The sequence below is a fragment of the Fragaria vesca genome, linkage group LG5 (genome assembly GCF_000184155.1).
Source record: "Fragaria vesca subsp. vesca linkage group LG5, FraVesHawaii_1.0, whole genome shotgun sequence".
NCBI lineage: Eukaryota > Viridiplantae > Streptophyta > Magnoliopsida > Rosales > Rosaceae > Fragaria > Fragaria vesca.
Window position 1 is genome coordinate 25,399,543 of NC_020495.1, and position 12,572 is coordinate 25,412,114.

Here is a 12,572-nt window from a genome sequence, read left to right on the forward strand (position 1 = left end):
AAAAGTCGAGAACTATACAAGAATCCCAAGTCATTGTTATTATTATCATAAGAAAGTTCAGCAGAGCTTCTCTTAATTATTCGTTATGGGGTACTATTAGAAATTAGTGAATCTTATCAAAAATCCCCATCTGGTCTATGCCCAATTTAGTGGGATCATAATGGCCTTTCTTCTTGTTCTTCCTAGTATGAGGAGGATCATGAAGTGCAATGAGAGCTGCAACCAAACCAGCATTGCTTGTTATTCTAGGCTCAGTGAACTCTTGTCTATCCCTCTCATCTATAAATTTGTCAAACTCGTCTGGTCCTCCTACCATGGCTCCCAACAGCACATTCGGATTTGGATCCTTAGAGTCTCGCCATTTATATCCATCTTTACACAAGTAATGCTGACCATCCCAAGGGATTGATGCACTTCTATGGTGTACTTGGCTCGGAAACTTGTCTCCAAACCCCACCATGTAGCTCATATTCATTGGATTATCTCCTAGAATGTAATTCACCTAAAAACAAGATAAACAAGGCAAAATAAGACTCATTCTCATTTCAACTCATAGTTTGAACCTGCATTATCTAACATTGTATGTAATACTTGCCTGAGACAAGGAGAAATTGCGCAGCATGTCTACGGTAAATTCACCAGTGCTGCAACTCCCACCAGAACTAAGAAGGAGATCAAGGTAGTCGCTGTACAATTTACTAAGGAAAGACGCTGTTGCAGCAAACTGGAGAGGTGCCCCATAATTAGGCCTTTGGATGACCAATCCCCCTATTGCATGTAGTGAATTTTAAGGCATTCAAGTAGTTTTTGATAGCATCAATACATGCTCCAAAATCATTGATTGTACTTGATTTGATACATACCTGGTGTCATGTTGAAGATTCGACTAGAAACATAAGAACACATAAGGGAGCCAGTCATGTTGGCCGATGTCATTAAAGAACCTTCATAGGGGTAGCCAAGATCATGAAAGAATTGAAGACGCGTTAGCAAGACCTACAATATGTACCAACTAGTTATTGTATCTAAATTCAACTGATCAGAGTAGAGTCTTTATATATACAAGAAAACTTTAAGAATGATCAATTGCAATTAGTAAAGAGTACCATGTTAGCAGTAAGCTTGTTGTTCCAATCGAAAATCCATTTATCAGAACTTGTTTCACTATCAACTGCAGCCTGAAACAGGTCCGTGGCATATTGCAGATATGAAATGTCACCAGTAGCAAAAAATAACCAAGTTCCTCCCCAAACTAGTTCATCATTATAACCAGATGAGTTATAAAAGTCTCTAGATTGTCCTCCACAACTTTCATCCCTGGTGTAAGTTCCTTGATTATTAGGGTCCTTAGTTGCACTTTCAAATAGCTCCCCAGCTGCTTTCACTAATTCTCCCGAGTATACACTGTCATCGCTTTTAAATACTAATGAAGCAGCAGATAATGCTGCAACAATCTCCCCTGCTAAATCGGAAGCTGTGCTATCACAAATTGAAACAGGTCTCACATAATCCATGTCTTCAGGTCTTTCCCAGCAGTTTATATCACTAGGAGTCGTGCCATCACTGTTTGCATTTCCAATCTAGAAAAAAAAGAAGTAAATAACACTCTCACTATAGTCCCATATTATCGCATTCAGGAGAAAAGATTTTGGTACAAAATTGATGTTCATGAATCATAAGGCTTGCCTGAGAATACAATGTGGTATCTGAAGTTGCATTTGGAGGGACAAAGACTTTGAGCAAATAATCACTGCCCCATTTGATTATGTCCTTAACATGGTCAAGCTCACCAATATCAGCATACTTTTGGTGGTATTCAATTACAGTCCAACTCAACAAGGTCATGGTATAAGCTGTAGAGAAACTGAACTTTATGTTGTTGCCGGAATCATAGAAACCGCCCACAAGATTCACGTGGTTACCGGTTGAATTCCCATCTTGCAATCCTGAATCCCCTCGAAATTTTACTGGACTATTTTGGGGGTAAGTCCCAGCTGAAAAATGAACTCTAGAATGAGTTAATCAGGTAAACAAAAAGATATTGACAGATATCTTAGATGTAATTATTCCAAATGAGATACTGTATAATGGTGACGGTAGAAAATTCTTTACATTTTTGAGCATCAAAGAAGGTTAGAGCTTGGTTCAATGCAAGTGTAAGATTCTTTGAAGGACCATGGTGATGATGTTTGTGAGGCAAAAACCGTAGCAGCAAAATTAGAGCTAGGAAAAGAATAACTATTGATGCAGAGATGTAAAGACAACGTTTGAAGAGCTTTCTATCTCTGATAACAAGATTGTGATCATAGGACTTGGAGTAACCAGAAGGCAGTACATCATAGGCTATTCCAGATTGAGGAACAAGATTGAAGTCAATTTCTATAGAGTTCCAGCGACTAGCTGAAGGAAGCAGGCGACCTGCCTCTGAAAGTGTATGGACATATGTCACCGGTTCTTGGTCTGCGGAAGGTGGCTGGTAACCCAGAGAAGATGGCATTACAGTGAAGATGATACTGCCCAAGTGTTTGCCTACTCAATCTGTATTAATTTTGTGTACAAGGTCTTCTTCATCAAATGTATAGAACCTAAGAGACACATAATAAGGTTCCATTTCACAGTGTACATTTACCTTTTGTTGTTACCTACAAAGGAATCAATTTTTAGGAGAAGGACAACTATGGTTACCATTGCTTAACGGGTAACATTCTTGATAAAACAGAACATGCTGGCTAAGAACCAATACTTTCGATGACATCAAGAGCATAAGGAATACTTATATCTTGAAATAGTCTGATGCTAATGTTCCCAACTTTGAAAATAGCTCCCCATATTTTTGGAGGCCCTCCTGTTCAATAATAAATACATATTTTCAGTTCTCGGCCAGCAATTTCAACTGATGGATGGAGCAGGAAAGGAGCACCAGGCATCTTAACTTCTAGCTGTTTCTTTCTTCAGGTTTTTGTCATTGTATTTACTCACAAAACATTAGCTCTTTGAACATAGTGGAATTTATTACACACTTGGGCTTTTGTGTTATGTGAATATAGTCAATATACACAGATAGTATACTAAGATGTAAACAAAATATTTCTGTGTTCCTTTTTCTTCTGGCTTCACTGTATGAAAGATTAACAAGTTTCCAAGAGACATAAATAAATTTTCAAAAGTCCTGTCTTAGTTTTCATGGTCAAGTTTTGGGCAAATGAAGTTTCCTTACTTCTGAGAAGTACTATAGCTAAAGATTGAAGCAGTAACAGTGCAGAAGTAGTACAAAACTTCTCAGCAGAAGAAGTACAGATGTGAAGGTAGTAGTTTCATACCTTCAAACTATGAACTTGGAAATTCTATGGGCCGTGACTTGGTCTTTGACTCAGATGTCACGAAACGCGTTGATAAAAAATTCAGCTTGCAGCTTACTTCATACGTCTGTACTCTGTACCTAATTCCTCAGATCAACAAATCAAATGGAAAAATAGGACTTGAGCAAGGAAATAATGACAGGAAATGAGTAAACTAATCAAATGAACGTGAATGCCACAAGCCTTTAACATAGTTTATGCAACTCAAGCTGACGATGTAGCCTAATCTTACAATGACTTGTGACTCAAACTCTTCCAAGTCTTTAGTCTTGGTCTCTCAGCTGAATCACTCTCATTTCACAATTTCTCACTCTATACATGAGGAAATTTCCAAGCTTCAACCTTTACTTAGAGTCCCATCCATCATTAGTCCTCAAATCAAGTAATGACAAAACCCCTAAGCATCATAATCAATAAACTAATGACTAATGTTTACCAACTTAAATGCTTAAGATTCTCTTCATACACAAATTTCCACAACACTCTAATTTGAGTAATTTCATCTCCAATCAAGTCTGTATATAAACACAGCATATACCATAGCCAAAGCATAACAACACAATATGTCATCACCTATCTCTTACCTCCTTGCAGCTCTTCTCTCACTCTTCTTCAACTTCCATGGAAGCAAAGCCAACTTTCCAGCCTCACCAAATTGCCCCATAACCAGTTGCAGTATTAATGGGCTTGAATTTCACTACCCTTTTTGGAAAATGGAGGACTCCGCCGCCGATCATTATTGTGGCTACCCTGGTTTTGGTATAAACTGCTCGGATTCTGGAGAACCAATACTGGGTCTCCCAAACAATGATTCCTACTATGTGAAACACATAAACTATACTCTTTCCACCATCACCCTTGTTGACACTGACGTCGTCGATCAAAAATGCCCCAGGGCAACACACAGTATGAGCGTAGGGGCGCTCCCATTGGATTACTCCCCATTGGATGTCAACCTGAGCTTCCACTTCCACTGCAGTTTCTATGTTGATCCTCCTGTGACTCCCATAACGTGCTTGGGATCATATGGTACCGAAAAGTCTTATGTTTTCAAGGAGGGAGACGAACCAGAAGGGTTTGATTGGTCGGAAGATTGTGAGGAGAATGTGGTGGTGACTGTGAAAGAAACAGAGATAACTAGAAGTATTGCCATTAATGAGTTGAGTCGTGCATTTGGAGTGGCCATGAACAAAGGGTTCGTGCTTAACTGGACCATGGCTAAGGAGTGCGTTTCGTGTGAGACTAATGGTGGGTTCTGTGGCTACAACAACACTGCACGAGAGGTTCTGTGCTTTTGCAAAGATGGTCATGGTAGTATTGGTACCCCAAGCAATGGCCTCTGCAAGAAAGGTATGATACTTTTTCTTATCTTAATCCCTTTCTTAACTTGTGACATTAGTGGTTTGCTTGGGCTAGATTTAGTATAGCTTAGTTTTGGAATGGGCTCATTTTTGGGTTATATTGATGGGCTTGGATATATTCATTGGGCTGAGAGGCTTGTCTATATAGGTTTTAGTGTTGAGATTTCCTTTGCCCAACGTTTTGGAGATTATGCGAGTTTTAGGAGCCTAATACATTTAAGAACTAGTGAGACGCATTTGTAGACTTTACGTATAATTTCGATTGTGAAGTGAACTATTAATAAGTTGAAATGCATTTTAAGACTCTGCGGCTTAAAGTTTGATTATTTTGGTTCTTTATTAACGACTCTTAGTGCATTTAACATAACATAAGTATCTATTAACTATGAAATATGAAAAGTTGTAAAACTTTCTTACTTATGATTAATTTCTACATTCGGATGTCCATATAGTCATCCATGCTTGTCCAGCCTAGTCACCTTACTCGCACAAATACCACCAAATATTCCTTCTCTGTTTAGGAGTAGCTTGCTATCTTCAAGTTTGAGGTGTTGAGATATCAATCCCACATAAGAAATATGATATATTGCATGTGAGTTTATAAGGGTTTTGGTCACTTCATCCATTACCAATTGGTTTTGGATGTGAGCTCATACTACTTTATCATGGTATCAGAGCGGGTTACTCACATCCACTTGTGAAACCTAGACCACACAAACTCCACGTCACCCAAATGTTGTCCACATGTTAGTCTTGAAACTAAACCACACAAACTCCATGTTACACAAATGTTGTCCACGTGTTAGGCTTGAAAATTCACCATACGTGCGGGGGCGTGTTGAGATATTAATCCCATATCGGGAATATGTGACATTTCCTGTGAGTTTCTAAGGGTTTGAGCCACTTAATCCATTTCCAATTGGTTTTGGATGTATATCTATACTACTTTTCATGAGGTTCTTGTATAAGTACTATTCCATCTCCACTTATTAAAAATTTCAACAATTAAAACATAAACATTTGAACTAGATATGTTTTAGACTCCTTAGGACCTTATCTTAGAACTAAATGTCTTGGTCATTTTCGTTTTTGGTCATAATAATCTCACAAATACAAACGAATACTATCTGTCTAGTTTACATATACAAAATGTATGCATGCCACGCCTAAGAAGATAGAGACCGATCAATATAATTTTATCACAAAAAATAAATACAAAATTCAAGATGTTGATTGTTATAATAGAAGCCACTATTAGAATAGTACTAGTTGGTTTGTCCAGGCAATAGTTGTGACAATCCTGATCTTCTTAATGATATAGCATGCCTCTTGCCTAGTTGCCTTCATATTTGTTGAACATGGTCGATCAGCTTCCACACTTTTTCTTCTTTTAAAAACAAACTCGCAAATAGACGCCAACAATGGACCCTTGACCATTCATAGCCCTATTCCTCCATAGTTCATACAGACCAAGGGACTCCCTTGCCTATCAATGATGTTAGCAAAGTGTGCTGCACAAATATAGCATATGCCTCAATTACATAGTCAGACATGGGAAGTTTCAGAGACAAAATGCATATGTAGAGAAGTCAAAATTATACCTCTCTCCCTCCAGAAAAATCCACCTACCTGTCTTGGTCGTCAAACCAGATATTAGTCCCTGCCTGCTTGTTTGACATTTCGAATAACGACTATATATTGCAATCCAGTTGCTTTCCATACCTCTTTGAACCAATATTATACAGAATTCACCCAAATTATATCAAACAGAAGCTCATCTCCATCTTAGCTAGCTAGCTCATGGTCTCGCCCTTCTCTTTTCTCCATGATCTTCTACATATGACCATGCCTAATAATCATCATCTCTTCCTAAGATCACCACCCATCGTCTTGTTCTTCCTCTTCTACTTCTTCTTCTTCTCGGCTCGCTGCGAAGAGGATCCCCGATACACACAGTGCAAGCAACCTTTCAACTGTGGTAGCATCACAAACATATCATACCCTTTCTGGGGAGGACCTAATCGCTCCCAAGAGTGCGGTCGCTCAGGCTTCGAGCTCACCAACTGCGAAGACGAGACTCAACTTCCTCACATAAAAATCGAAGAGTTGGATTTCCATGTATCCAGCATCAGCAACCAAGAGCTTTTTCACACCATGACACTAGCTCGCTCCGACCTCTGGGACAGTCCTTGTACTCAGCTCCTCGTCAACACCACTCTAAACTACACCCGGTTCTCTTACGTCCAAACTGTTCGTAACCTCACCTTGTACTACGGCTGCGACCCTCAACATGACCGATCCGTCCCCAACAATTTTACGTGCAAAATAGAAGGCACAACCAAGGATATTTCATACTACTTGGATGATTCTCTATCAAGGGTGGTTGATGGTCTGAATAGATCCGCATGTGTTACCAAAATCCGAGTCCCCATTTTTTGGGAGGATTTTGATGATATGCCTGAGAATGCAACGGCAGAAGTGGAAAAAGTTTTGAGACAAGGGTTTCAAGTTGAGTTTAGTGCGGATTGGGATCTCTGTAGGGGATGCTTGAACTCCAATGGCACATGTGTATCGAACGCCACGACGGATTCGTTTCTCTGCCTTTGCGGGGATCAGTTTTACAATTCTACTTGTCCATTTGTTCATGGTACGCATTTCTGTTTTGTTTATTTTGGATTTGATTTGGTTGAGTTTGTTTGCAAGATCACTATGCATTAGAAAAATGACAAAAATCCATGTTCGTAATTATTGAAGGAGTCGGTAGGATTAAGATTAGGGATAGACGGATAGTACGTGATTGTTGAATCTGCACATTGTTTAGCAAGGGACCCTTGATTAATTAGTCAAAGTTAGACTTCTTCAATCAGGAAAACCCAGCCCCCATTAGAAATGATCTAGTAGCTAGCTAGAGAACTGAAATATCTGAATTCTCTAAGCATGCATATGACCTTCCTCAGTTGCAATTTGGTTCATTAGGTAAGTTCTTCCTGCTCTCTCATTGTCCATCTTATTAGTTTTGATAAGAACGTCTAAAAGCATGTCCGGCAACGTTTTTAAAAACTATGAAATGTGTAACAAAAAAACTGAGGGTTTTGGCTCTCTTATGGCTATTTAGGGTTTATCCAGTTATTGTTACCAAAAGTATGAATTTAATTAGCTTGGTCTTAACTGTTTAAGAATTATTAAGGCTTTCCTAAGTTATCTAACATACAAAGACATTTCGTTAAGAAACACCTCCCCAAGTATATAAAGACATCAGAAATACTTGATGCTTGTTTGACTGGTAATCACGTCAATTTACTTATTGAACAAGTCAACGGTCAACGGAGGAGAAGCAACCAGTTCAATATGGCGTCTCTTGGACCTTAGTGAAGAGTTCACACTTCCATCCACACTTCAATCACCCCAACCCAAACCTGGGCTTTGTACCCTTGTCTTTACTGGGCCAAAAGGCCCAAAACCACCCAAAAACCCTAGCCCAACTTGTAGTCGTGTGTTCTTGATCATAGTCGTAACAATTCTAGCATAAGCATTCGTTTCTGTGCACGTCTCTATCATCCATTCTTGGATCAACAATTTCCCTCTGTTACTTTCTTGGCATGCAAAACCCTTTTGTACACTTTCGGTCTAACCAACCACAACTCTGAAAGCCAAGTCGTCCACCCAAAACACAGTTCACCGTCACTTGATTCTATACCTCAAAAAAGAAGAAACTTATTGGCTATTGCCAAAGCTTTGGTCCTCTTTTGGCCAAATTCGGACCAGAAGCTCTAATCCTTTTCGACCTCATTGCTCATCCTCTGTCATATCAAGCGTTACAAAAGTCTTTGCTGTTGCTTAATCCTACATTCTTTGTTTTCAAACATAGACAAAAAAACCAGATTATACCTACCACCAAGAAATTTCCCACTATATGCTAACTTGTTCACCTTCCTTCCCACAAATTCATACATGCTTTCTTTCTTCTTGTGTTTCTATCTGTTTCTGGATCATGAACAACCCCAAGATGAATCACTTCCATTTATGTGTTTTTACTATCATCTTCACAACCTTGTTCAGACAAGCCTTTTCTGTAGATTCGAGCTACTATGAGGCTTGCAAGCCTCAAACATGTGGGAATGGTCCGAATATAAGCTACCCTTTTTGGCTTTCGGATCAACAAGAATCCTATTGTGGCTATCCTAGTTTCAAACTTGTCTGCAAGGACAAAAATCCAGTGCTTGCTATTTCCAACTCTGATTATATCATCAAAGAAATCTTTTACTCAAACCAGACATTTCTCGTAGCCATCTCTGCTGTCTATGAAGATGAATGTCCTCTCCCTCTACGCAACTTCAGCCTTGATCGAACACCTTTCAACTATAGTTCCAAGAATGCTGATTTTTCCTTCTTCTACAACTGCTCACAAAAACCTTTAGACTACTACGTGTTTACATATCCTATTAGCTGTGCTAGCAATTCCACCTCTCATTCTTTTGCTACTATTCACAAAGAGGTGTTGAAGTACATGAACCATACATTAGTAGACTCATGTGAGTCCCCCGTTGATGTACCGGTGGATTATTTTAGGGCTGCTGGTGTGCATAGCATGTTGAAAATGAGTTATACAGATATCTTGAAGATGGGGTTCCTTTTGAATTGGACTGCACAAGATTGCGGCAATTGTGAGAGGAGTGGTGGGCGGTGTGGATTCGATAAAAATGAAGTTATCTGTTTTTGCAGTGACAGATCTCATGACAAAACCTGTGATGATGGTATTTGTGTTGCAACATTTTCATTATTTAGTGGTTCTTCAAAATCTCAAAAAACAGTAGTTTATGTCTTATGTAGTATAACATTTTGTTTCTAGACAGCCATTTTAATTTGTCGGATTTTTGTCCTAGTTATAGCATAGATATTTCAAGGCTTATACTACTGTAACTTTTATGAAGTGTATAGCTTATATTCTAAAAATGCTGCTTCTTTGATTGCTTTTGCAGGCACTAAGTTCAACTGGAAATTGAAGGTTGTGGTAGGTAATATCCCTAATCCCTTCTATACTTCGGCTGTTTAATGTTCTCCAAGCTCATGTCAATCTCGATTGCAAGTTTTGCTACTTCTTATAGTGAGCTCGCCATTTTCTCTTCAGGTCTTTGTTCGGTTATTGGAACTACTGCTGCAATGTGCTTCATTTTCTTTATATGGCGACGCCGCAACAGAAATCGATATGGTCCATCATCATCCTATGCATCTCGAAGCATCTTTTCTAAAAGCTATTCCAGAAGTGATACTGAAAAGGGGAGTGCGTACCTTGGAGTTCATGTCTTCACCTACAAAGAACTTGAACAAGCAACAAACTATTTCGATTCATCAAAAGAACTTGGCGATGGAGGTTTTGGCACAGTATACTATGGTAAACTAATCATCGACATCCTTATTCTTCAAGATCACAAAGTTGTGTTCTAACCATTATACATATGAACCTCCTTGTGTTCATTGTGGTTTTCTTAAACAGGAAAAGTCCGTGATGGACGATCAGTTGCTGTCAAGCGCCTTTATGAAACCAATTACAAGAGAGTTGAGCAGTTCATGAATGAAATTGAGATTTTGGCTCGCTTACGCCACCAAAACCTTGTTTTACTTTATGGATGCACCTCTCGTCATAGCCGTGAGCTCCTCCTTGTATACGAATATGTTCCTAATGGAACTCTTGCTGATCATCTTCACGGTGGAAAAGCAAAACCAGGTGCACTGCCATGGCATACTCGAATCAACATTGCCGTAGAAACTGCAAGTGCATTGTCCTATCTTCATGCGTCTGAGATCATCCACCGAGATGTGAAAACCACTAACATTCTCCTTGACAACAATTTCTGTGTGAAAGTAGCAGATTTTGGACTATCTCGTCTCTTCCCAACGGATGTCACCCATATCTCAACTGCTCCACAAGGAACTCCAGGTTATGTTGATCCTGATTATAACCAATGCTACCAGCTTACTACTAAGAGTGATGTCTACAGCTTCGGGGTGGTCTTGGTTGAACTCATATCATCCTTGCCTGCTGTTGATATCACAAGGCATCGACAGGAGATCAATTTATCAAACATGGCTATCAACAAGATTCAGAAACATGCATTAGATGAGCTTGTGGATCCATCCCTGGGGTATGAATCAGACTTTAGAGTAAGAAAAATGATCAATGCAGTGGCAGAATTAGCTTTTCGGTGCCTGCAAAATGAGACCGACATGAGACCTTCTATGATGGATGTGGAAAATGAACTAAAGAGGATACAGAGTGATGATTTTAGTAAAGAAAAGGCAGAGGAAATTGAAATTTCAGCTGATGATGTTGTACTGCTAAAGAGTGGTCCTCTGGAAGCTTCACCAGATTCAGTAGATAGGGTTAGCATGTCTCCAAAACCAAATGATAAAACTGGTTAAAAATTTCCTTCTAGATTCATCTACGAAACCATTGTCATTCTCCTTTCATGTATTAAACATGTGATTTGTTGAATGAGATGTAAATATTTGTTTAGTTTGAACTTTTTACTGGCTAATCTGTGTGAGATCTGACAGAGGTATGCTAAGGTCCATGTATAGCGGAGTTAGGCTACATGACTAATAGTTTTTGTTTGAACTTTCATCTGGCTAATAGTTTCATCTGGCTAATCTCTGTGAGATCTGACAGAGGTATGCTAAGGTCCATGTATAGCGGAGTTAGGCTACATGACTAATAGTTTTTGTTTGAACTTTCATCTGGCTAATAGCGAGTTGCTTTAAAAATAAAGAGGAAAGTATTAGCTCTATCGATCTCCTAGCTAAACAAGGAACACCGCGCCTGGACAACATTTGACAATGACCATCGATCCATTTACTTGTAGGATTCTTTCACCTTCTCACTTTAGGATTTCTTTCACCTTCTCAGTTTAGGATTTCTCGTCATCTGCGGATTGGCCCTCTGCTATATACTGAAAACAAAGTGAGGTGAGAGCATATATATGCAATTCACTCTCTATTTCTTCTTGTTTTCACAGAGAAACAACAGGTGATCACATCAGTTGTTCATAGTTTGGATTTTTAGTGTTAACAGTTTCCATCATGCTTCGATCAGAAATGGTTCTGTCTCGACAAAAAGAAGAGCTCTCCGGTGAACCCCAGATGGTAAATGACGAGAAGTTGAGGTCAGAAATATCAAGGAAGGACTGCATCGAATTTGTAAAGACCTTGCAGAACTTCAACTCCTATGTCTACCAAGAGTTCGTCCATCTCATGAAAGACTTCAAGATAGAAGGTGATGACTGTATTAAGGCTTTGAAACAGAAGGTAAAGGAATTGTTTGAAGGGCATCCGGATTTGATATTAGGGTTCAATGCCTTCTTGCCTAAGAGACATAGAATTAACGTCCCAATCCAAGTAAAAGTCCAGACCAGCAGGAAACTCCCAATAGTACTTTCTCGAAAGAGAAAGCGCTGCGATGATGCTAGTGATGTTTATGGTGCTGGATCTAATGACTCTAAGCTTCAAAAAGTGATCGATTTTGTGAACAAGGTTAAGGATAGATTTCATCATCACGATAATGAGGAAGGTGAAGATGTGTTTCAGTCCTTTTTAGATATTTTCTTGACTAATCACCGCAAAAGAAACAAGTTGTCACCCAATAGAAACAAGTTGTCACCCAGTAAGTCCATCACTGCTGTTGAAGAAGATGAGCTTCATATTTACAAGAAGGTAGAAGAACTTTTCGAAGGCCATCCGGACTTGATTGATGAGTTCACCAACTTTTTACCAACAATCCCTTTCCCTTCACTTTCCTCAGTCATTGATTTCGATAACTGCGAGACTTGCACCCCAAGCTACCGTCTTCTACCAGAGA

General features: G+C 39.2%; 2 protein-coding genes across 3 annotated transcripts; one reads left to right on the forward strand and one right to left on the reverse strand.

The window, feature by feature from the left end:
- Positions 1–103: 103 nt before the first annotated feature.
- LOC101310810 (endoglucanase 25-like) lies at positions 104–2,497 on the reverse strand. The gene is made up of 6 exons (XM_004301771.1): positions 2,113–2,497; positions 1,687–1,994; positions 1,107–1,580; positions 864–996; positions 596–768; positions 104–502 (listed from the first exon to the last, which is right to left on the reverse strand). Exons 1-6 carry the CDS (start codon positions 2,495–2,497, stop codon positions 104–106), a joined length of 1,872 nt encoding a protein of 623 aa, XP_004301819.1.
- A 1,418-nt stretch (positions 2,498–3,915) lies between these two features.
- On the forward strand, positions 3,916–11,239 carry LOC101291055 (probable serine/threonine-protein kinase At1g18390-like). 2 transcript variants are annotated; one of them, XM_004300458.1, is made up of 4 exons: positions 3,916–4,709; positions 9,700–9,735; positions 9,849–10,112; positions 10,215–11,239. In XM_004300458.1, the coding sequence occupies exons 1-4, from the start codon at positions 3,923–3,925 to the stop codon at positions 11,138–11,140; spliced, it is 2,013 nt and encodes a 670-aa protein (XP_004300506.1). In that variant the 5' UTR covers positions 3,916–3,922; the 3' UTR covers positions 11,141–11,239. The 2 variants fall into 2 exon arrangements, with proteins under 2 accessions (XP_004300506.1, XP_004300505.1); XM_004300457.1 differs by lacking the exon at positions 3,916–4,709 and adding an exon at positions 6,457–7,367.
- Positions 11,240–12,572: the final 1,333 nt, after the last annotated feature.

Bases quoted from the DNA above. Each gene is read 5' to 3' on its own strand.
- LOC101291055 (XM_004300457.1), top strand. From the start codon at position 6,521: ATGGTCTCGCCCTTCTCTTTTCTCCATGATCTTCTACATATGACCATG. The intron at 9,736-9,848 runs GTAATATCCCTA...TTTTCTCTTCAG, and splicing joins GAAATTGAAGGTTGTGGTAG to GTCTTTGTTCGGTTATTGGA. The intron at 10,113-10,214 runs GTAAACTAATCA...TTTCTTAAACAG, and splicing joins TTTTGGCACAGTATACTATG to GAAAAGTCCGTGATGGACGA.
- LOC101310810 (XM_004301771.1), bottom strand. From the start codon at position 2,497: ATGCCATCTTCTCTGGGTTACCAGCCACCTTCCGCAGACCAAGAACCG. The intron at 1,995-2,112 runs GTAAAGAATTTT...TTCATTTTTCAG, and splicing joins CTTCTTTGATGCTCAAAAAT to CTGGGACTTACCCCCAAAAT. The intron at 503-595 runs GCAAGTATTACA...TCTTGTTTTTAG, and splicing joins GCAATTTCTCCTTGTCTCAG to GTGAATTACATTCTAGGAGA.